Genomic DNA, 23,477 nt, shown 5'->3' with positions numbered 1-23,477 from the left:
GGGATGCCTCCAGCAGCCAGCACCGGAAGGAGGAGTGGGAAATCAGGGGGCACCTGGAGCAGGGTACGCACCTGCCATGTTGAGCTCGGTGAGGGAGTTGCGTGTGGAGGAGCCCACGGCGGTGAGGAGGTTGGCCGACTGGTCTGTGAGGTGGTTGCAGTGGCTGAGGTCGAGGCGGGAGAGCAGGGGCATATGGCGGATAATCAGGCGCAGCGTGGCGTCCGTGATGTCCAGCCCTGCGAGCCGGAAGTCGATCATGTTGCGGAGTTTGCTGCGATTGTCCTGACCTGCGTGGGCAGAGGGAGAACCAGAGTGGACTGACTGCCCTGGGGACCTCGCCTTGTCCAGCCCAGGCAGCCCCAGGGTGGCAGCAGCTTACTGGGCTTGTCTGTTGGAGGCGTGAGTAAGTCCCGGATCTGAGGGTCCTTGATTCCTACTGCCCACCGAAGATCGAGGGTCCTGAGAAGGGGGCAGCTGGAGGTACTGAGGGCACAGACCGCAGACCAGGAACAGCCCGCTAGGATGAGGTCTTTCAGGCCTGGCAGAAGGGAGGCAGGTAACAAGTTAGACGGGTTTGGTAGGCTCCCAGGCATCCCAGAGCTCCACCATCTTTTTCCAGGCACATGAAGATGCAGGTCCCCTCCCTGCCTGGGGTGGGACACTTACTGGGTGATGGGACCCAGGCACCCAGGAGTTCCCAGGTTTACGGAGTGTCTCTCCCCATGACCGAGCCCTCAAGGAACCTTAGAGCTCACCTGGCAGCCTGTTGACGAGCCATGTAAGCTGTTTTTTTGAGATATTGGTCCAGCTGAGGTCAAGGCTGACCGGCTGCCTTTTGATGATGCCGCTCAGGGCCTGCGGGGTGATTGACTTGCACCTGCTCAAGTCTATCTTTGTCCACAATCTCTTGTCACAGCACCTGGGGACAAGGACAAAGCTGAAAGTTGAGTCCCAAGAGTCCCATGGGATAATAGACAGCCAGCAGGTTGCCTGGCCTCCAGAAGGAGCCCAGCGCTGGCGTGGCCCAGCCACAGAACAAGGTTGTTCTTCCTGGTTCCCACAGGTTTCCCCAAACATGGGAGGCTGCTGAAGGTGTCGGGCCAGCCAGCACAGCCCCAGCAGGGTTTTAGTGCCACAAAATAAAACTCCAAGTTGCAGCTGCAGGCTTGCTTGCCCCATTCTGGGTGTTTCTCCTGATCTTAAGGATCCTTACTCCCAGCAGGCAAAACACTGTGTGTCCCACCCCACAGTCCCAGCAGAGCTCACTCCTTTACCAGGAGCAAACTCTTCCTCTCCCATGGGAGTTTGTGGAGAGTTGGGACTGGATGGCAGCTTAGCTGAGTCCCTGAAGGTGCAAGCAAGGGGACACTCCTCCACCACACCACTGCCACCAGCTGCTGATCAAAGCAGGCAATCCCTGCTGCTCAGCTGTTAGAAATCTCCCAGTTTCCATTCCCGTCTGTTCCCAAGCCCTCCATGCACAGCTGTCCTGGTGCCAGCATTGTCTTCTTTGGGCCTGTTGTCCCCCGAGGCATTTCCAGCCAGCAAAGCCATTGCGCCTCAGCCTGCCTTCCCTGCCTGCTGGGAGGCGAGGCAGCAAGGGAGGCCAGGAAGGGCAAGCACCATCAGCGTGATGGGCGAGGGAAGGGCACTGGCACCTCACAAGGACACGGCAGGGGACAGCTGAGGGGACAGAAGGCAGGCAGAAGCGAACAACAGAGATGGGTACACACACTGCAGAGACAGCAGGGCTGGCCTTAATGACACTGCCTGGTTCTGGGGAGTGACAGGAGGGCACTGAGGCAACATCCTTGCCCCCGCTCCCTCTGGGTGTCCACCACAGGTGTAGCCCGAGCCCCAGGACATGTCCCCACACTCACCACTTGTACCAGGTCTTGCACACCCGCATGCACTCGCAGAGCTCCCTGCGGGTGAGGTAGCGGAACACGGACATCCAGACCTCGCGCTGGACGCAGCTCTCCTCGCCCTCCTGCGCCCGGCCCCCGCGCCCGTTCAGCCGGGCTGCCCCCCCCTCCTCTGCGTTCTCGTCGTCCTCCTCCTCTTCCTCCTCCTCTTCCTCGGCGGCCGCCTCCTCGTCACCCCCGCTCCGCAGGGGCATCCTGGCGGGCGCGTGGCGCACAACCACGCGTGGAGAGTGCTGCAGGTTGGCCGAGGAGGCCGTGATGGCTTGGAGCTTGGGGACAATCGAAGTGCCGTGGACATCTTTGGTGGGGCGCTGGAGCGTCACGGTGAGGTAGGAGCCGTGCAGCTTGGCCTTCTCCACCTCTGACAGCTCCTTCTTGCCGCTGGGGTTGTTCTCCTTCTCCCGCACCATGGTTCTCTCCGTGGCCTGGAGCCGCAGCAGCTGTCGGCGCTTGAAGCGCTCGTCCCGGCTGGCGCTGTGGTGCTCGCTGGGCCCGGCCCCCGGGGATGAGCGTGTCACCACCCCGCGGGGGGACGCTGGGTCGTGGATCAGCTGCAGCATCGGGGTGGGTGAGTTGGGCGGGGGGGTCAGGGGCTCCTCACAGCTCCGTAGGGGCCGTAGCACCTTGGCTTGTGCCATGTCGTCATCGCTCTCCTCCACCTTCCGCTTCTGCGGGGAACAGGGGTGGCTGGTCAGTGGGAATGAGGCCTGGGAAAGGCTTTTCCCTCCTCTTCTTCCCCAGGGAAACACCACGGTGCTGGCAGAATCTGCACCGGCAGTGCCCAGTGAAATCATAGAATGGTTTAGGTTAGATAGGGACACCTTCCCCTAGATCAGATTGCTCCAAGCCCAATCCAACCTGGCCTTGAACACTTCCAGGGATGGGATATCCACAGCTTCTTTGGTCAATCTCTGCCAGGGTTTCACCACCCTCACAGTAAGCAATTTCGTCCCCACAGCTCATCTAAGTACCACAAGGACCAGAGTCCACCCACACCAGCAACAAGCATTTTCCTAATCCCTTCTCAAAAGGGGTGTCCTTTGAGGTTGGGGGCGCCTTCCACTCTGTGCCTAACAGTCCAGCGTCTCATACAGTGGAATATCTCAGGATCGCATTTCAGCAGGATGTGCCCAGGCCCTCAAGTGCTGCACCCCCATGATTCTCATTCTCACTGATCACTGCCCTCCCCCAGCCCATGCTGGTTGAACACATCCCTGGCAGGATGCAGTGGGAGGGATGGAGGACACAGATCCTTGCCTTGCTCCTTACCTGGCCCTTCTCTGCATCGTCACCCTGGTAGCACTTGGGGCACTCCCAGCAGTTGGGGAGCTCATCATTGAGCAGCCCTTCCCCATCCATCTGCAATGAGAGGAGGGGGTCAGCAGCAGCCCAGCCCCACAGCAGAGCCCCCGTTTGTCCAGCATGTGCCCCGCTCACCTGCAGACAGCCAGGGTGAACGATCTCATTGCAGACACAGCACTCCATGAGCTTCTTCTCAAAGTCCTGCGAGTCCTCGTTCTGATCCACCTCCCCACAAAGTGCACACGTGACCGAGTGAGGCAACCTGGGCTACAAAGGAAAGCAGGGCTGACACTGGGGCATGGTGGGACAGCCTTCCTCCTTTCCTTCCCTACTACCTGAACCATGGAGAACCAACCAGCTATCCCTGAGGAATCCAACTTGGACTCACCGCCAAGCACTGCCGGAGGACACAGGACTGCTTCATGCGGCCGGGCCCGCCGAACTTCTTCATGTCCCTGCAGTAGTGGCACATGCCACACTCGCCCTGCATGCAGGCCTTGCATTTCCGGCACCGCACCCGCCTCCGCCGGGCGCCCGACACGATGGGAGACACCGTGGACCTGACGGGAGTCGGGCGCGGTGCTGGCTTCATGGTGTGCGGCTTGGTGATGGGGATGGTGGGCAGGCGCACCCGCAGCCGGGCCTGGAGCTTTAGCTGGCGACAGGGAGAGAGAGAATTGGGTGAGGAGAGGGAAGCGCTGTGTTCTGCCGGGATCTGGAAGGCTCTGATCCCCGGATCCTGGACTACCACTGCAGATATTGTGCCAGAGAGCAGCTCTGTTCCCTCAGCGCTCCACAGCTGAAGGTGCCTGCATCAGCGCTGACCTGCCACTTCTCCTGCAGCACACTCCCTAACCCCTCACACCACCCCACACCAAGAGCTCCCCTTCCTTTCAGCCCCTGCTACAGCTCAAATGGGTCTGGAAAGGGCTGCTGAGTCCCAAAAACATCCCGCATCATCCATGCCTTTCTACCAAAGCAAGGAATGAAAAGGTCCACCCAGGCTGCCCTCTCTGCCTCTCTGTGTCACTCTGCCAACTGCACAAGGGGACAGCTCTGGTCACTCTTTCCTGAGCTCGAGGCACACTGGGAACACCCACACCCTCCTTGTTTACAGTGCAGGTAGGACAGCACAACTCTCCAGCTGTCAACATTGCATCCCATCAGCCCTCACAGGAAATCTGCTGGCTGCAGCATCCTTCTAGGATTGGCTGTGCTAGGCTGTGCACCACAGCTGATGGGCTTGGGGAAGGGCAGGCTCCCAAGGACGGGGTTGGGGATGTGCCAAGCCCCTGAGTGCTGTACCCAAAGCATGCACACATCTCCAGGTCACTTCTCCCAGAAAAGCTGTCCAAGATGCTTGTGTTGCACAAGGGTCACTCTGGATCCCCTTGGCAGGGCAGGCAAGCAGAAAGAGGCACCTCCAAAGGGCAATCCGAGAGGCTCATTTGTCTCCAGACTCCCTAACGGGGTGTTACCCAGCCTTCCCAGGGTGATAGGGTCCTGCTTTTCCCATAGCCTGCCTGTGAGCCCATCTCCTGGCAGGAAGGAAGAAGAGACCTCTGGGAGCCATGCTGGCAGGCCACAGGAAGGCAGCCTGCAGAGGGGAAGTCCGGCTGCTCCGTGCCTCCATCTGCCCAGAGAGCTCAGCCCTGGGCTATGAGCACAGCTGGACAGGGAAAGACAGGGATGCATGGAAGGACCCATTGCTGAAGAGCTGGCTGCTATCCACAGAGAGAGAGCTGCCTTCCTTAGCGTTGTAAGACCCAATCCTAGCACAGGGACAGGGACACAAAAGACACATTCACCTCATAATGAGGGGCTGGACTGTTCTTGACCATGAACCCCACACCTCACCCACCCCTACCACAGTGAGGCCTTCACTTACACACAACATTCCTTGGGCCATCCAGGGTTCTCTCTATAAATCCAGAGAGCTCCTAGGAGAGCAGGATGGCCCCTTCCTCCCACAACCAGGCTCCCTGTTCACCAAGGACAACCAAATGGCTGGAGAACACGGAGCAGCCAAGGCTGATCTGGTTACCACCCATCAGCTGAGCTGGGATAATTGGCACAGTGGGAGATCTCTGGGTTTGCCTGCAGTGCTGTGGAGGTGGCTGCGCCCCACATCCCACTTTGGCACTGTTCCCAAGGCGGGTATGGAAGCGGTGCCACCACACCCCAGGCCTGGCAAATGACTCAACACGTGACACCCGTCTGGGTCCCCTCCTTGCAGCTCCTACCTTATCTCTCTTGGGCCACTGGACGATGGGGACGCCTGTAAGTGCCAGTTTGGGGTCGCTGTTTGCGTATTCTTCCAACAGCAGCTAATGGAGAGACAAATGGAGGGGAACACAACAGAGAGACAAAAAGCACAGGTGTGAGCAGAGGGAAACACGGCTCCCGCCAGCGAGGCAGGCTCTGACCAGATGCCAAGGCCAGCATGCTTCAAAGGCTGCTGGGAAGGAGCCCTCCTCTCCCCATGCCCGCCAGCAACCATCCCTCCTCCCCACATGAGACAGACAAGCTCTGTCGAGTCGATCTGCACCAGCGCTTTCATCAACTGCATTTCAGCCCCGAGGCCCTGTGCTGGGCGGCGGTAGAAGTGGAGAGCGCCAAGATTCGGCAGTATTGGGGGATTTTGGGGGGACGATTCATCAGCATTACCCCCTCAGCCTCTCCCCAGGCTCAGGGCAGCCCGGAGGGTGCAGCAGGAACAGCAGCAGGATATGATGCCCCAGCACCCCCTCTGTGGCCTGGCACAAACTGCCAGTAACTGAGAGCTGCTCCCCCGCACTGCCTCGGGATTTGGCTTTGACTTGGAGGGAAAGATCCGTCGGCACCGACCGGACTGGCATGGGGTGGCACGCCGCCCTCCGGCACAACAGTCCCCCGCTCCCAGTGCATGGGGCTCCCACACTCACCCCAGTCCTTTCAGCACCCTTCAGCGTGGCTCCCTCCCCACATACACTCCCCACCGAATTTGCTGGTTGCAAAGGTGCTTTATTTACTTGACGTTGCCATGGTTACGCAGGCAGGAGCCTCCTGCCGGCATCCCAGTGGGCAGTACTTCCTGCTGCCAAGCGAGGCCAGGGCAGGGGGTGCCCCGCATGCCCCCCACCCGGTTTTCAGTGTGTCTGGGGAGGCAGGAAGCCGCAGTCTCCCCTGGCTCCCCAGCAGCGCAGCGCATTGCCTTCAGACCTTCCGCCTCCCCACGAGCACACACCGAGGGAAAGGTCAGGGCTCGGAGCTCCCGCACAGATATCGTGGGACCGCAGCGTCTGCCTGCCCGTGGCGCCGGGGACAGGGCGGGGGGCAGCTCAGGCACACTCCTCGCCAGGGAGCGGAGGGACTGCGGGGGCTCCCGGGTCCTGTGGCTGCATCTGGCTTGGAGCCAGGGTGGGCGACAGGCCGCTGGTCCCCTGTGCCCCGTGGCACTGTGGCCAGCGGGACACGGCAGAGGGGACCCTGCGCACATGCAGCCGGAGCACCTCGGAAGCAGTGCCAGCGAGAGCGCCCCGGGAATGGGAGAGGTGAGCCCAAGCACCGGCCAGGGACCCCTCTGGGGAAGCAGGGGTCCCCCCGCGGTCCCCTCCCACCCTGTCCGGGACCGGAGCGTCCCCGCGTCCCCTCCCCGCGCCACAAGCATTGCCAGCTGCCTGACCTTGCGCCTCTGGAGCTGCTGAGACTCTGGGGTGAAGTTTGCCGAGCCCTCTTTGTTTCGGTGCCCGCACTGCGAGGGCTGGGGCCCCCTCCCTTCTCCCCGGACACCTCCGGGGGCTGGCTCAGACCCCGGCCGGACCCCTGGTGTTCGGGGACATGGCTGGGGAGCAGCTGTGCCCCCCGCCCCAAGCGCCCCCGGCTCCTCCCCGCCCCCAGCAGCCGCACTAGCGGCCGCGTGCTCCTCCCGAGCCCTTGGGCAGCGGCGGCGGCAGCTTCCTGAGCCGGAGACAATGCTGCTGCGTCACCCACATGCGGTTCCCAGCAATGCTTTGCAACGGGAAGATGGCAGAAGAGAAAAAGGGAGCGAGGAAGTGGAGGGCAGAGCCGTGCTGCTGCAGCGCCGGGAGGGGCCGGGATGGCGGGGATTGGCGCAGGGTCCGGGCGGCGCTGCCCACCAGCCTCCCCGGGATCCCTCCCTCCCTCTGCCGCCGCAATCCGAGAGGCCGGGGCCGGGCTCCTCGGGGCCAGGCAGAGCGCGGCGGAGAGCCCTTACCCTGTCCTCGTCCTGCTCAGGCCCAGCCTCCCCGGCGCCTCTCTTTTGTCTGTTCCGAGGCAAATTTGGGATCTGGGAGACCCCGCTGGAACAAGTGGGGCTTTGGAATGCAGGCAAGGGTCATCCCCCTTGCAGCTCCCCCCAGGGTCTGCGCCCCCACACTCCCGACCTGGAGGGACAAACATCCCACCAGCCAAGTTTGGGAGCAGCCACATTCCCAAAGGCACCGGGGACCAAACCGCTAGAGGGGGACAGATCCATTCCGGGCGATCAAGGTGTCCCCAAGCAATCCCAAGCCCCCCGAGACGCCCCCCATATATACACCGCAATTCAAATGGAGAAAACTCCAGAAATAAAGCCAAACTGCACAGGGGAGCAGTGGCTGCTCCCACTTCTGATGCATCCGAAGCATCTGCAGGCAACTCCAGGTTTGTGTTCCCAGGAAGCCAGTCAGTCACGTGCTGACCTGGCTCCCGGACTGTCAGCAACTGTGCAACCAGTGACACCCTTGTGCCCCCAGCATGGGTTCTCTCTGACTCGCAGGCAGGAGCATGACCAGTGCTGCCATCCCACCATGGGAGACCTGCCTGGCAAAGCTCACAGGCCACCCTGAACTTCCTCACCCATCCCTGAGGATACCATCCTCATTCCTCACCAAATTCTCTCTCTGCCCATTGCCCAGTCAGGTAGTGACCAATGCCACACCAGAGGTTTTGAGATGAGGTCCTGCAGACAGGACCAGCACTTCAGGGAGAGGCTTATCTTGTTTCTGCAATCCTTGGGGCTCCAACAGCTCCATGCACAGCACAGATATAACCTGTTTATGCCAGGACACAGAGGCCTGGCTTTAGACCTGCTGTCAGCTGCCTCATGACCATCCTCCTGCCAAAACCAGTCATGGAAACCACCACAGAGAGGTCAGAAATCATGGATGGAAGCAGTCAAAAGACAACAGGACCTCTCAGAAATTCCCTCTTTGTCAATGATCCTTCCAACGACCTCCATCATGCTCAGAATTTTTAGACAATTCCTGCCATAGAGCTGAAAGCACAACATTGTCACATCCAAAGTGTCACATCCCACCAAGTGACGCTCCAGGCTGAACTAGTGTTCTCCACGTGACCCAACACACAGACACCCTGAAATCCTGGTCACCACACAAGAGGCTGTGGGAAAAGGCAGCATTTTCCTGCTCCTGGAGTGCCTGGGGACACTGGATAGCAGAGGGTGGCACTGGATGGGCTGATCAGGGTGGCACAGCTGCAAGTCTGGATGAGAAAACGCCATGTTCTGACCATGGGGAGCACAGACCAAAGTGCGCTTTCCCACCTTGGCCAGATTCCAGCTCCATCAGCGGCCTTACCTGGTGACACAAGGGAAAAAGTACCTGCTGCAGATTGGTGGCCCCAGTTAGAAGTTTTAGCTAGAAATGTCTTAAGCCCTTCCCAGGCTTTACAAGCCAACTTCTACTGGCCACTTCCATCACCTCTATAGAAAACGGGTTTTGAAACTAGAGCTTTGCTGTGGTTGGACAAACTTGTCCCACTTCCCCTAGCCACTCCAGGCTGTGACTATGGATCTTGATACCTCGAGGATGCCGGTCCTGAGGGACAGAGTCCTGCAGCTCAGGATACTTCCAAACCTCCAAGGACAGCCAGCTTTAAGGAGCAAATCCTCAGGGAAGTTGTCTGGGACCACAAAGGCTGTCACCCGCAGCTCATCTGTGAGGTACAATTGGACACGGGGGCCTGGCCACACCAAAACCACAGGCAACCTTTACTACCTCCAAAACATGAACAGATTCTTCGATCAGGTCTTAAACTCCAACTGAACACCAACAACCTTTAGGGCTCAGCCTTCAAAATGCCCAACACCAGCCTCCTTTCGTCAGCCCAAGGGTGAAACACAGAGTCCCCAGCTCAGGTTCCTCCAGAGCACCATACAGGGCTCAGAAACACACACGTCACATTCTCAAAGGTCACAGCATGCACAGGATGCCTGAAAAGCCACAGAAAACCAGAAATTCAGCCCCTAACAGCACCTAGACTCTTTCAGCTAAGATCCCAGAACCGCACCCTCTGCTCCAAGCACAGCAGAGCTCTGGAATTATCCAAACATCTCACAAAAAACCACCAGGAGACGGCACTTGGAAATAAACACAATGGCAAAGACAAGGACACATGCATGGCTGTGTCTGGATGTCAGCTTTGGTACAGGCAAGTAGCTGTACGGATCCCCAACAGCACGGAGGGGAGCAGAAAGTAACTTTTTAGGGACTAGAATGGATTTCTGGGGATAGAGCGAAGCTGACATTCCCACTTCAGTGCTGAAACAGCTAAAACACCAAAGCTCATTGGGTTGGCTCAACAGATGAAGGCAAATAAAATCCCAACAACCCTCACCAGCCTAAAATAACTGACTCTCATAACTCCAGGTCACACCCTCGGCAAACAACTCGAAGGAACAAAGCCAAATCCACCTGGGGCAAGGAAAAGGTTCCAACTGTCACAGAGTCCACAGCCAAAACTGGAAGTGAACTGCACCATCCACGAGCACTCCTGCACTGACAGCCATAAGGGACCCAGCCAGGGCACAGCAACACTCCTGCTTTCCCAACCCCAAATCCCAGGGCTGTCATTCCGGTGTGACATCAGCCTCACACAGAGGAAGAGGAGGACACCAGTCCTGCCCCAGGACAGGGGTAGGGTGAGGGTGAAGCCCAGTTTCCTCGTGGGAAGTGCTTTGCACTCGCTCAGCCCTACCTTGACATCAGCGATGAGGGCATCCTCGTCCTCGATGCCGGTGGGAACACACTTCTTGTGCAGAGGGAGCGACTCCAGCTTGTCCACGAGGCAGCGCAGCCCCTCCAGCTCAAACTGGGTCAGGTGCACCTTCCTGCTCTTGCGGGGGCTGCCCCCGCTCGGGTCCCAGGCCTGGCCGTTTTGGGAGCCCCGGCTGGAGTCGGAAGAGTCCATGGATGGGGTCTTCTTGAGACCCGGCAGGCTGCTCCGGCAGCTCTTGCCCAGTTCGTCATAGTCCATGTTGGCACCGTTGGCGATGGGGCTGGTGAGAATGGACCTCCTGGTTGTGGGGCGCCGGGATTCCTTCCCTGCTGCATCCTCATCATCCTCCTCCTCCTCCTCCTCTTCCATGTTCACTGAGTCCGAGGAGCTCAGCTCCATATCTGCCATGATGGAGAAACAGGGAGAGCAATCATAGGAAGTGTTCCATGTTTAGTGGGATCCTCCCAGTCATGAGGGATGCTGGAGCAACAGATTTGTAGGAGGTGAAAGGAACAGAGAAGCTGAAAAAGCTGAAAACAGCTAAACACCCTTCCCATTCCTGGCTTGTCTGTGGGAATGCAGGACACCAGATATGGGAAAAGGTCACAGAGGAAGAAATAGCAAATGCTCTAGACTGAATTTCATGTCCTAGACTTAATTTCACAGAATTGGGTTGGAAGGCACCTGGACTGTCATCTAGCCCAACCCCAGTGCCATGGGCCTGGACATCTTCCACTACATCATACTGCTTAAAGCCTTATTCAACCTCATATTGCTTTGGAGGGTTTAGGATCTCCAGCTGAGGGCTCAGGATCTTGATGCTGCCTTCATGATGCGATAAAGAGGATGCAGACTCACTCGTGACCGTGAGGTCACTGAGCACTCCAAGTAGTCCCTTAGTCAGTCCCTCAAACCCTGTGTACAGAAGGCGCTGGCCAGCCAGAGAGAATTCCTGCCCAGAGCACCGTGGTGGCCACTGCAACTTCCCCCCATCTCTTTTGTATAATGCTCTGAACTGATGGTGTGCTGGTTTCACAGCTGTGAGGAACCTGGGCTGCTGCAGGGCCAGAGGAGGAAGCAGAAGTCTGGCTGGTTGTGACTTCATGCCCAAAAAAATTCCCACCCAACCCTCCCCTGCCTGGCACACTGCTGAGCCAGTATCCCAGCAAGAGGGTGTAAGAAGGCAGCTGGATAAGGGTAAGGAAGGAATAAGGGCTGGATTTACCCATGCTTAGGGATTCCTTCTGGAAGTCCTTGGTCAGGTGGGAGCGGCTGGTGATGCAGTACACGTAACGCTCCAGCACGTACCAACACATCTCGTAATAGAAGGGATAACGAAATTTATTTGGGACCTGCAAAACAGGCAAGAGGATCTGTCAGGCCTCCTTCCCACTGCTGCTCTCAGATGACAGATGCCGCACCAGGTGTGGCCCAATGTCCAGCACAGGTCTCTCACAGATCCTTACCCGTGTGCGGTCCTCGATGCTGTAGATCCGGAGCTGCATAGGGATGTTGAAGCTGTGTAAGAAGTTGCCACCAAAAACCAGCGTGTCCATGGGAGTGTACACAGCATGGATCCAACCTTGGGGAGAAAGCAGAGTTGGAAGAATCCTTCTGATCCATCTTGCATAGCTGTTTGTCACCCTGGTGTCATCCTAGATTGTTTTCTAATTGCTTTAGGCCTAGCACCAAGGGGAACAGCCTTCTGAAGTCTGTTCCAACACTCTAAACACCTTCAAAATAACTCAAGTTCCACTCCTTATCTCCAAGGCTAAGCAATCCAGCCAAGTCCAACATCTGGGGAATTGGAGCGTGGGTTTCCTTCAGGCAAAGCCACTCAGTTCAGAAGAAGTGTCAGTTGTGATAACAGGACTCAAATGAGTGAGTTGTGCAATCCCTGGTGTTTTCTGTTCCTGGTCCTGCTGTACGCCACAGCTCTGTCACAAGACACCCAGGAATCTGAGGAGCTGCCTTGGGCCAGCCTCTCCTAAACCTATACTTTTCCATGTGTCAACATGACAGGATCTGGGAAAGCCTCCTTTAATAATTAATCAAATGTGATATGAGTCAGCCACAGCTTTCCTAACAATTGGGCTGGATCCACAATGCCATCACAGGCATGTTTTTGGAGGTGGCAAGCAAGAGGACAGAGCCACATCACATCTCCCTCTCCAAGTGACTCATGAGGGAGCTAAATTCTGCCAGTGTCCCAGGAGTTTGTGTTGCCACAACCCTGGCTAAGACCAGGATGCCCGTGCCCACCCTGAGGGTACCTGAGGGGATGACAAATGTGTAGCCCTGCTTGAGCTCGATGCGCTGGCACTCTGACACTCTGTCCCCAAGGAAAATGTCTCCCTGCTTTCCTGAGAGAAGCCAGTTTTCATAGAGCTCCAGGTTCTGGGGTGTGGGAGGGATCAGCCAGAAGATCTGCAAATAAAGACAACACACTCAAGTAAGTCATCACATAATGAACAGCTATGGCTCCTTCCCAACATCTGAATCTCTTCCTGTCCCCTCTCCCTGAGAACTTCCCAGCAAAATGACTGCAACAGCTGCCCCCCCTTGAGAGGACAAGCAAGGTCTTTCCCAGCCTGACACACTGAGTGTTACAGGTAGCCTGAGTTTGGGATGCTTTTTAAGCTATGATTTGCATCAGTGTCAAGAGATACAGAGCCCAGGAAAGCCACCAGAATGACAAGGAGATTTACTGAGTTTGATTTACCATGTTAGAGCTACACCTGAACTAGGGATTGACACCTGTCTGGCTACATGCAATATAGATAAGTTTAGGGTGGAAAGGATTTCAATTTGCTGCCTGGGACCTGCATCCTCAAGGATTTACACAAAAACAGACCAACAGCCACTTTCCTAAAGCACCTATAGCTGTCCCAATAGGTACTGTCCTACCTTTCCCCCTCGGTGGATGTGGTACCACACAGAAGTGCCACCAAAGTCCACGTGGAAATCTGTGTAGCAGCCCTTGACACTCATCAAACAGTATCTGATGGAAAACAAGACGAGAAGGTGAAAATGAATGGTGATCCACACTTTGGAACAGATATGACATTCCAAGGGAATGTGTCCTCCAAAAAAAGGCCAATGGCTCAGTGTCACAAGCCACCCAGCCCCTTTTCCACACAGCTAAAGGGGATTTAACAAGCAACTGCAATGGCCTTACAAGCATCACACACAAAAATAAGCTGGGAGACTGATCCTCCCCCTTGGTACACACTGCTGCTCCCTTGGGCAGTTTTCCTGCAAGAGATTGTTTGCTGCCTGCCACAGCTCAGGCAGCCACTTACTTCTGCACCTTTGGATACTGCATCTCCAGGATGGCATTGGTAGACTCTGTCTGACTTTCCTTCAGGTGCCTGGGCCACATGTTATCAACCCAGTCAATCAAATCCACCTACGGCAGAGAGGTAGGAGACATGAGCAGAGAAAAAAGGGCCACAGCAAAACCTTTTGCTACCCCAGGCTGGCAAATCCCTTTTTGGTCCTTCCTCACATCCCGAAACTTTCCCAGTGCTACTGGGACAGTCCTACACATAAAGCACTTAGGATCAGGTGTTCAGATGCCAGCTCTGGACTTCCATAAAAAATATGCCAGACAGTATCTCCTAGGGGTGAGATTCAATTCCCTAAACCTCAGGAGAGCCAGAGATTATGAGTTTCCCTCTGCAGTTAACAGAGAGAAGTAAATGGCCCCACACAGCTGCCACTTCCACTCTGCTGACTGCAGAGGTAGTTCAAGATGTTCATCCCATCCATCCCACCTCCCACAACTCATCTTCCCCACACAAAACAGCTTGCTCCCCTCCTTCCAGCACACCTCCAGTCTTGGCCTCCTCAGCCCTCAGAGATTTCAGCATTTTGCATCAGGAACTCTCCCTGGCACACTGCGCAGAATTCAGACTTCCATGTTTCTAACTGCTGACAGCCAATGAACAGGCTATCTCTCCAGAGAGTGACATGCTAGGGACTTGGACATGGTCACCACAGCCTGACTAGGAGGTCAGCTATAGCAACTTCCAGACTGACAACCCAGCTGAACCCACGTGTGTTCTGAGCAGCCCCTCTTCTACCACATCCCAATTCCAGATTTCTAGGGAAAGCAGATCCCTGCGGGAGAAAGAGCCCCACTCACCGTAGCAGGTCTCTGCACCAGGTTCTCCAGTTTTGTGTGGCTGAACTCCAGGCTGATGACATTGTAGAGTTTCTCCCGCTCCTCCTCCGGCGTTTCGTAGTAGCGCGCCCACTGCGCCATGGACATCTCGATGTCCCTCTGCGTGTTCACATCCATCACATCCACTATCCGTCGGCTCCCTGCCACAGTGACAGACACATCACTGAACTATCCCTGCGCCCCATGGACTCCAGGGGGTGAGATCCTCAAAGGACCCAACCACACAAGTGAGTGCAGGGTGGCTCTGGACACTTACCCACACACAGCCGTACATCGTTCACGCTGAAGTCCGGATCCGGCATCCTGTAGGACAAACATCTGGCTAAAAAGACCATCAAGTGCTTCTGGCTGCACACTCTGTGACCCAGGAATTGGCACCCTGAAGGTACATCTGTGCTGCTTTGGTGCTGGAGAAGGCCATGGAAGTGGATCTCTGGGGGCACAGGACTGGGGTGAAACACTAGGACAAACTTCTGGCTTGGGAAGCAGGCTTGGGAATAGGATGTACCATCTCCAGAGCTGTTGTACAGTGACTTCCAGCAAAGGAGCCAGGAGGCCTTGAACCAAGCAATCCCATCTCTCGTTCTAAAGGCTGCTTGTGTGAGTTATCCCAATCCAAAGGCACAGTCAGAGCAGGACACGCAGTATATTCCACTGACACAGCAGAACCACTCCAATGTTTGTACTGGCACCCTTCTCTGTACAAACACTGCTGTCACAGGCAGAGCAGGCTGGCAGCTATTCGAGCAGCTCTTGACCCAGAGAAATATCCAAAAGCTCACGAGAAATTCAGTTTCAGTCACACTGTAATACCCAGTATTAAATCTCTACCCTCCCAAGTCACCCACTCAGTTAGACTGAGTCTGGCATGACTTCCTACCCAACTCACCCCAGCAAAGAACATCCTGCACTGGATAAGATGTCACCCATCTGTTCACAGCCATGGAACCTCATGGCTGAGGGACTTCGGAGCAGTGCTGTTGGTACTAGCTCTGAAAGTTTGTGAGGGGTCATTTATTCCTCTAATCAACCCCAAAAACACAGACCCAGTTTACAGTTAGAGCTGCAAACCTCAATGGATGTACTGAAGCAAGAGAGGCAGACAGCAGTTTAGAAGTTCAGAAAATCAGGTTGGAATTCTGGAAAATGCCAGAAATACTACAAATTGTTTGACTTTCTGGCAACAGATGCCTATGTTACTAGGAAAGAAACCCAGCCAGACATTGCATCAGAGCAGCAGTGGGACCTTCCAGACATTTGGTGGAATTCTGATCACCTACAGCCAATTCAGTTCTCTCATTTTCAGTCCAAACACACTAGGAAGAATGGGATAACTGAGCTGGAAGGTATTTCTCTCTGCCCACTGCACATAAAGAACAGCATGGACACAACAGTCAAACCAGCCTGGCAGAGCCAGGAACAGATCCCACTGAGTGTGGAGAGATGAAGGAACTGGGCCAGAGCCACCCACCACTCCGTGCTCCCAGCACTTACTTTATCCCCAGGCCATCCGAGCTCCTGAAGATGAGCGGGTCCCTCAGGCCACCCCGCTGGATGTACTCAACTGTGAAGTCTGGTGTGGGGAGACAAGAAGAGGGAAGGTTTAGGAGAAACTCCTTCAGAGTATTATAGACATGCTCAGGTTGAAAAGGTTCTCTGGAGATCCCTAGTCCAACCCTGCTCCTCACTTTTCTACACTCCTTCAGAAATCCTGGAACTCCTTTGCAGTAGTTCTGAGAGGAAGCAGGGTATGTGCTGCTGAAAAGCCTCAGACAGGGCCCCTAAGGAGGCTTTGCTCCAACAGCCTGCTCCCGACAGGTGAACAGCCTGGATTTTGGTGCTCACTTCCCTAGGAAACTCAGAGTCAAGCAAGAGATGCCTTGCAGAAGCGCTCCTCCCTCCCAGTAAATCCTCATGAGGGGCTGTGTGATGAAAAGCCATCCCACGGAGCCGTGTGCGTGCTGAAAGGAAGGGGAGACATCCCACACAGTCCTTGAATTAAGGAACTGGTAGACACGTGGCTGCAATTACAGGTGCTGACCCAGGCAAACGCTCCCATTCCTGGCTGCCATGTGTCCCAGCAAGCTGCAGACCACCTCCATGCTCTTCGGAGCGAGCAGCTTCCATGCCATTCCCCACACACACTCCCTGGGACCAGCAGCCCCAGGACAAACCTTTGCCTTCCATGAATACCACGAAAGTGGAGTTAAACTTGTTGGTGGACAGCTTTTCCTCAAGGTCAAACGTCCTCTTCCCTTCAATCTCATCATCGGAGATGCCGTCGTCCTCGTAACGCCGCCTCATCGTGCCACGCTGAGAGGAGAACACCGGGAAGGGAGAAGTTACAGACCAGGAAGGGAAGCTATGGAGCAGGAGGAACAACCAGAGCCTCATCCCAACCTAACACAGCTCAGTCGCGGCCTCTAGGGGAGCTCAGGTCTCTCCTGAACCCAAAACATACCAGGAAACATCAGCTTTGCCCCTCCTCCATCCAGATTTGTGCTAATTGGGCTGTATGAGAGACAGATAATCACTCCTAATGAATTCTAACAGGGAAATACGGGAGGAGAGGATAGAGTTTAGTGTAACAGAGGCAAAGAACAAAGAATCAGTTCCCCACTTTTACAGGTGCATCAGTATTTTGCTGCACTGGAGGTAAAGGCACTTGTGAGTTTAAATTTCTGCCAGAACACCAATGATAAAACAAAAGACTGAAATTTTCATCTTTGGCTGTGCCTGTACATAGAAAGCTGATTTACTCTCTTGTTTGTGTGGAGAAGAATAACAGAGTGGAAGGAACACTTTTCTTAGAGGGTCTTGTAAGCACATCTGTACAGGGATTCCTGACAGACATCCTCTTCTGGCATTGCTGGATCTGGAAGAAATTACTGTCCCCAGCTGCCGACCACCTGGCCAGAGAGCAGAGCCCTGCGTGGGAATGCTCCCTAAATCCCCTCAGATAAAAAGCAAACCTGCTCAGAATTAGCCAAGCTGCCTTTCCCTAATTAGGGAAGTTCCCATTATCAAGCGTGCACACCAACTGCTGGGCCAGCAGACAGCCAGGGCCGGGATGGGGCAGGAGGTGACACAGCTGCTGGCACCTGCCTGCAGTAGGGAGGGGCAGTGTCACATCCCCAGAAATGCCACCAGAAGCAGCCTGCGATAACCTCACTGGAGAAAGAGGAATGAACACCCTCATACAGAAGTACTGCTTTAAATAATCTTTTTAGATTAATTAGATGAACCGGTACAGGAGCACGTAGGGACATACACAAAAAAAGGCTTTTCCCCCACCCCCTCCAACATTTAATTTTAACTCCCAGTTTCAAGCAGGATGCACAAGGAGTTCCCCTGCCATCAAGACAGAGTCACTCACCCATTGTTCACAGCCCATTGACGGTGCTCAGCTTTCCAACCTCCTTACCAAAACCCTGAGTGACTGGGACACAAACACCTCATCAGCCAGGCAGAACAATTAGCTGCTCCTGAATGAGGCACTTCAGGCAGAGTCTTCAGGATCCTGCAACCAGGGTCTGTCCAATGGCCCCGAGGATTAAACAATCTGGAAAAGGGCTGATGTCCTTTGTCTTAAGCCATCCACTAAAGATGAGTGGGATCTCCCCGTTTTTAACAACACAAAAACTCACTTTACTTAAGGGTTTTTACAGAGATACTTGTATAAAGGCAGGAAAATGCATTTAAAAAGCAGACATATGGGAGTGGCAAAAGCATAAGTGACCTATTCCTTGGGAACACTTGGATTTTCACATTGCTAAGGCTGGGCTACACTCACCAAAAACTGCAACTCCCAAATGTTCACTCTGCCTTTAAACTGTGACTGGCCCTCCCAGGGGGATGTATCAGAACTTGAAGTTAGAGATATAGAGGTGTTATGACTGCTATAATGGATGATTAGCCCAGCTCATAATGCACTTATCCTTAAAAACCATGGACTCCATGAAGCCTGCTTGGTACTCAGCTTTAAAATGAATGTACAGAGCAGAGAGGAGTCTGCCCTGGGCAGGATTTAGGGACAATGAAAACCTCAAACTCAGCTTTTCCTGAAGAACCCAGCATTTTGGGGAAAGGCCTGCTTCATCCTATTCCTTACTAAACCACACCAGGGAAGTTCAAGGCACACCTATGCCAGGTAAGGATGTGAATCACCTTCCAGCATCACCAACGTTTCACTCTTCCCAATCCGAGGCAAGTGTAGGACTACAGATCCCAGCAGGCAGCTCTCTGTCAGAGAGAGGATGTGCACAATGAAGAGGAGGATTCTGCAGTCCATGGTCTCACTTGCTTTGGGATCAGGCTCGACCAGGCTGCTTTCTGACCTGCTCCCTTACTCCAGACACTCACTTTTAGGGGGAAAAGCAGCTTATTTGTCTTTGCTGGATTCAAAACCTCACCTTTTGGGAGCAAAAGGTTTGGCATGGGAAATCTGGCAAGAAGATGCTATGTCCAAACCAGTCCCTTAATAGATTATGTCTGACTCCCCTGACTACACTTAACCAGGAGCAGGGGTTACTGCACTGGGCTGGAACTCAGGTGAGCCCCATTTGAGGACAAACCTTGGGATATCCAGGCTGGAATGCAGCTCCAGCCACAGACACGATGACCAGGCATTGTCTGTCCTTCTGGAAGTGGCACCAAGCCAGGCTCTGGACTGTGTAGAGCAGCTCATTCAACAGAAATGTGACCACGTGGCTGGGCGTGATTCAGATCCTATTGGTGCCATGGGTGGATGCTGGAGATACACTGTGGGATCAGGACCCTGTTTAGACTCTTTTCCCAGATCTCCTTCACAGCACAACCTCCAAAGCAAACAGGCTGGAACCTTCAACCCAAACCACTCCACGATAAGGCAGCCACACCACAGAATTGCAAACACCAGGAAACAGGCAAGAACACCTTAAACTTGAATCCCTTTGCAATGAGGAAACAGGGATGCGAAACACAGAAGGAAGGGGATTGTGGCCTCCAGCCGAGCAAATTCCAAAGTCTATTGCTCCTGTCATCAGCAAAGCATCAGCCCAAACCCCCTCCAGCTCCCAGGCAGATCGGCCTCGCCTGTTCCGGTGGGCAGGGAAGACTCTGGCCTCCTAATTGGCCCAGCATGAGGAGAGCAGGATCCCAGCTGTGGCTGAGGACCCAAAAGCACAATGCAAACAGCTCCCATCCCATCGGACCCAGCCGGGGCCACACTGCTTTCAAGTCATTGTTGTCTTGGGAGGGTGGGGAAAAACAGTATTTCAGGGCCCCAGAGCAGGCAGGAGGAAGGAAAGGCTGCTGTGCTTCCAGGCATGCGTTATGGGAGAGGCAGCATCTGCGGGAGTCTTCCCCTCCTAGAGTCTGCAGCTTCCTCACAGCACAGTGACACAAACCACAGACCCCATGTCCCCAAACTGGGTCTCTGTACGAGGACAGATGTGCTCAGTGGATGCTCCAAAACCCCCTTTTTTCTGATGTGCCACACAGGAAATTGCTGCCTGGATAAATAACTGGCTACAGGTGACACCTGCAAAGCCATGACAAGCTAATGCCAACCTTACCTTGCCACTATTGCACACACAGAGCTGTGCCAATCCTTCTGACAGCACCAAGTTTGACTTCTTCCCAGGAAGAGCTGGCTACCCTTGTCTCACTGCCTGTGCTAGGGATGGGGCTTGGCTGAGTATCCCTTCCCAGCACATTCCTACAGCCCATCCAGAGAACATCAGCAACTCACAGTCCTGGACTCTTAGACCAGAACTGCTTCTTCCTGGAAGTGACTCCACTACTGGGAGACCTTTCAGTATCAACCAGTTCAGCCAGGGATGCAGCTTCCCAAAATGAGATCAGCAGATGTCCCCAAAACTGCCACCTGTGACAATGTTCCGGGTGAAGTTCAGCTCCAGAGAAGCAAGGGCACAGAGTCAGGCACATTACATTATATGTAGGACAACTTCAGCATTCAGTATTAAGCAGCAATATTTAAATATCACTTTGTTTTCCCAGCTTTCTCTTAGGATTCAGGCATTTTTCATCCTGCTGAGAGTTTTACTAAGGAAGAACTGACAAGTGGTCCAAACCTTTTCTCTCTGTGTCAGGCAGGGTCAAGATAAAGATACTTTATTCATCCTCCAAGACCAGACAGCCAGCAATTCCCACCTAAGATAGCTGTCCTTTACCATTTCTTTCTGACCCTCCTGGGTACCATTCAATTAATGGAGGAAATAGGAAGCATGAATATTAATCCTGCTGACAGCTATCCCTTCTATTCGGATTCTTTCACCTGCATTCTCCTTCACCTAGGGATTCCAGGGAAAGCGCCTCATGAATCTCCACAGTGGCACTCTCCAAAACCCTTCCTTGGAAACTTCTTTCCATCAGCAAGCGCTGCCTCCACGGAGAACAGCTCCCTCTAACAGCAAAGGAGCTGACAGTCAGCTGAAGAGAGCCAGAAAACTCCTCTCCTGTGAGGTTTTTTTGAGGGAAGAATGAGTACAAGGTCACATTTGAAAAAAAGAACAAGCCGTCCTTTCGCTGAAAGAGCCTCATGTATTTAAAGAGTGAAACCAACAACCAACACACACCACAGTATTTTAGTCACTTCCTGTCCTGTCTGCTGCCATCCCCTCCCTCAGCTCCATCTCCCAGTCACCAGGAACCTCTTCCTGCTATGCCACAGCTCCTTCCCCCTCAGGAGACCAGAGCACCCCTCTGGCTTTTCCTCTCCCTCTGCTTGTTGTCTTTCCAGAGCAGTTTGCCTGTGTGAAGCCTCCCACAACTCTCTTTTGCTCCTTTGACACAAAGAATGCAGGAAAGTTTCACCTCCATTTTCAATCCCCAAATCCCCTTGTTGCAGGTTTTAATTTCTCCCTGGCTCCCAGCATACCCACAGAACAGTGTGATCTACCAGTCATTTCTTCCTTACCCCATCTCTTTGCAGGTTTACTCTGCTGAAACGCACCCAAATTGATAATAAATCAACCAGCTCAACTCTCCTCAGTGAAGGAATTTAACTTCTCACATATTTTTACACCAAACTGTTGCTCTTGCCTAGATAAATCCAGACCTGCAACATTTGAATATCTTGATGGGTGTTCTGATCTCTAGCGACTACCTGAGGCAAGCCCAGAATTCTGCCTCTGAGACTTTGTGCTGAGAATCCCCAGCAATTTCAGCAGTGGCAAAGTGGGAAGAACAACACCCATTTCTCCAGGAAGACAGAAGGCAGCCTGACAGGAGGATGGACAAGCAGGGAAGCAGCCAGGCTGTGATCAGACAGGCCCTGGGCACAGCAGGTGCTAATGCCAGAATGGGCTGTGGAGGGAAGATCCTCCCTTGCCAGTGTTTCCAGATAGAGTGCGAAGAACCAAGGCACCAAGATTATGACACCCAATCAGCAGCCTGCCAGGTCATTGCTTATCTTAAGCACAAGAGCTTTTCCTTTCTATATCCCTCTCCCCTCCAAGCCTGCACCTCCCACTTCAGCTCCTGGGCTGGGCTCTAAGCTCTGGAGCACCAGCACAGCACACAGCAGCAGGTTCCTGCCCTCTGTGCCTCTCCCACCTTCAATCCTGGACTCCCCACTCCCCCAGATATGGGAGGCACCACTTAGGATCTAAAGAAAAGGCACAATCCCCTCCAGAGACCCAGGACAAGAGGAACCACTGAGCTTAACTCGGGTTTAATGCCCCTCACCACCTCCCATTTCTCTCAAAAGCTGGAGTGCTGAATGGGTGTATCCCAGGTGGCACATCTCTGGACAAAGACAGACTCAAAGCACCAGGCTGAGAAGCAAACAGGATCTACACAAAACTGGAGTCCTTCCAGGCTTCCCAGCTCCAGGAGGGATTCCTATCACGAGCAAGGCTGGCAGCATTTCAGAATGACCGGGGAGTACGCTTTGGTTTGCACTTTTAGGTTACAAAATTGAACGTACACGAAGAGTAACTGAGGAATTGGAGCAAGGCAGGTGGGGAGGGAGCATGGAGGGGCCAAGCAGAGCTCCACAGCTGCTCCCAAACCACACACTGTCCAGTCACAGCAGCAAAACCACGAGGCAGAGGAACATGCTAGATCAGATCACAGATGGGCAGCTCTGGCAGCATTCCCAAAAAGGAAGCACTGCTCCTATGAAAGGATACAGCTCCTCACTCCAGTCACCTGCAGCCTCTGTCACACACAGCCACTGTCCCAAAGGGCTTTGATGGCACTGCTAACCCCCAGATTGTCCATTTCTATCACCAGCCATGGCATCAGGAGAAATCCTGCCTGGATTCCATGCAAGCCTGGAGAAGCTCTTGAAGGATCATCAAACCCTCCACAACATTTCAAGGCTGAACAATGACCCTCAGTGCTAAAAGCCATCTTTTGGCATTCAGCCCTCTCATTTCTGGAGAAGACTGAGAAAACCCCTTGAATTACATCCCACCCCTTGCAATCAGAAGAAATCCAAGGAAAAATCCTATGTGCAGCCCTTTCTCTGTCAGGTGTCCCCAGCACGTGCCCTATGCAGTGAGGTAGATGAGCAGGACTCTGCTCCTCCTTTTGCTTTGTGCAGGAAGGCAACAGAATCCCCCCCAAATGGAACTAAATAGACCAAACTGCTCCAAAAAAGGCTGGCTTGAAAATGATACACATTTAATCCATATTCCCACAACTGAGCCCACACAGACCAGGAAGCAGAGACCCAGGGCAAGGGACAGACAGAGCCATATGCACTCAGAGATGCAGCTGATGCAGCACTAGCAGGCCAGCCCTGAGTGATCTAATTCATTCCTTGCTGGGGACCTCTCTGTCTCCAGCACACTGATAGATCACAGGGCTAGCTTGGATTGTTTTATTTTTTTTATTATTGAGGGAAGTGCTCACCCTCTGAACTTCTCAGCGTCCCAACCCAGCTCTGCCAAAACCTGTTGCCAGTTCTGTCCCATCACCCAACCTGAGAGAAGCTGGACCACAGGACTACTGGAATAACAGAAACGCAGGAAGCTTTGAGGTTTGCACTGCAATTCCTGCTCAGCTGACACTGTTTTTTAAAGGGAACAGCAGCAGGCTGGCCGCATTGCAGGCTA

At 54.2% G+C, this 23,477-nt stretch overlaps 1 protein-coding gene across 1 annotated transcript in view; it reads right to left on the bottom strand.

Moving 5' to 3' along the window:
* Positions 1–23,477, bottom strand: part of KDM2A (lysine demethylase 2A) — a 33,786-nt gene that overhangs the window by 2,143 nt on the left and 8,166 nt on the right. The window contains exons 4-21 of the mRNA XM_059848500.1: positions 16,587–16,725; positions 15,907–15,985; positions 14,669–14,715; positions 14,374–14,552; positions 13,529–13,635; positions 13,134–13,227; positions 12,500–12,653; positions 11,693–11,808; positions 11,452–11,578; positions 10,206–10,627; positions 5,471–5,554; positions 3,616–3,882; positions 3,363–3,494; positions 3,195–3,284; positions 1,881–2,593; positions 756–919; positions 380–538; positions 72–287 (exon numbers count right to left, since the gene is read on the bottom strand). Of these exons, the coding sequence (XP_059704483.1) occupies positions 72–287; positions 380–538; positions 756–919; positions 1,881–2,593; positions 3,195–3,284; positions 3,363–3,494; positions 3,616–3,882; positions 5,471–5,554; positions 10,206–10,627; positions 11,452–11,578; positions 11,693–11,808; positions 12,500–12,653; positions 13,134–13,227; positions 13,529–13,635; positions 14,374–14,552; positions 14,669–14,715; positions 15,907–15,985; positions 16,587–16,725 (3,289 nt within the window). The remainder of the gene's footprint in view (positions 1–71; positions 288–379; positions 539–755; positions 920–1,880; positions 2,594–3,194; positions 3,285–3,362; positions 3,495–3,615; positions 3,883–5,470; positions 5,555–10,205; positions 10,628–11,451; positions 11,579–11,692; positions 11,809–12,499; positions 12,654–13,133; positions 13,228–13,528; positions 13,636–14,373; positions 14,553–14,668; positions 14,716–15,906; positions 15,986–16,586; positions 16,726–23,477) is intronic.

This window comes from Haemorhous mexicanus, chromosome 6 (assembly GCF_027477595.1).
Source record: "Haemorhous mexicanus isolate bHaeMex1 chromosome 6, bHaeMex1.pri, whole genome shotgun sequence".
Taxonomy (NCBI): domain Eukaryota; kingdom Metazoa; phylum Chordata; class Aves; order Passeriformes; family Fringillidae; genus Haemorhous; species Haemorhous mexicanus.
The sequence above is the reverse complement of the archived record's forward strand: the minus strand, read 5'-3'. Positions and strand labels throughout refer to the sequence as shown.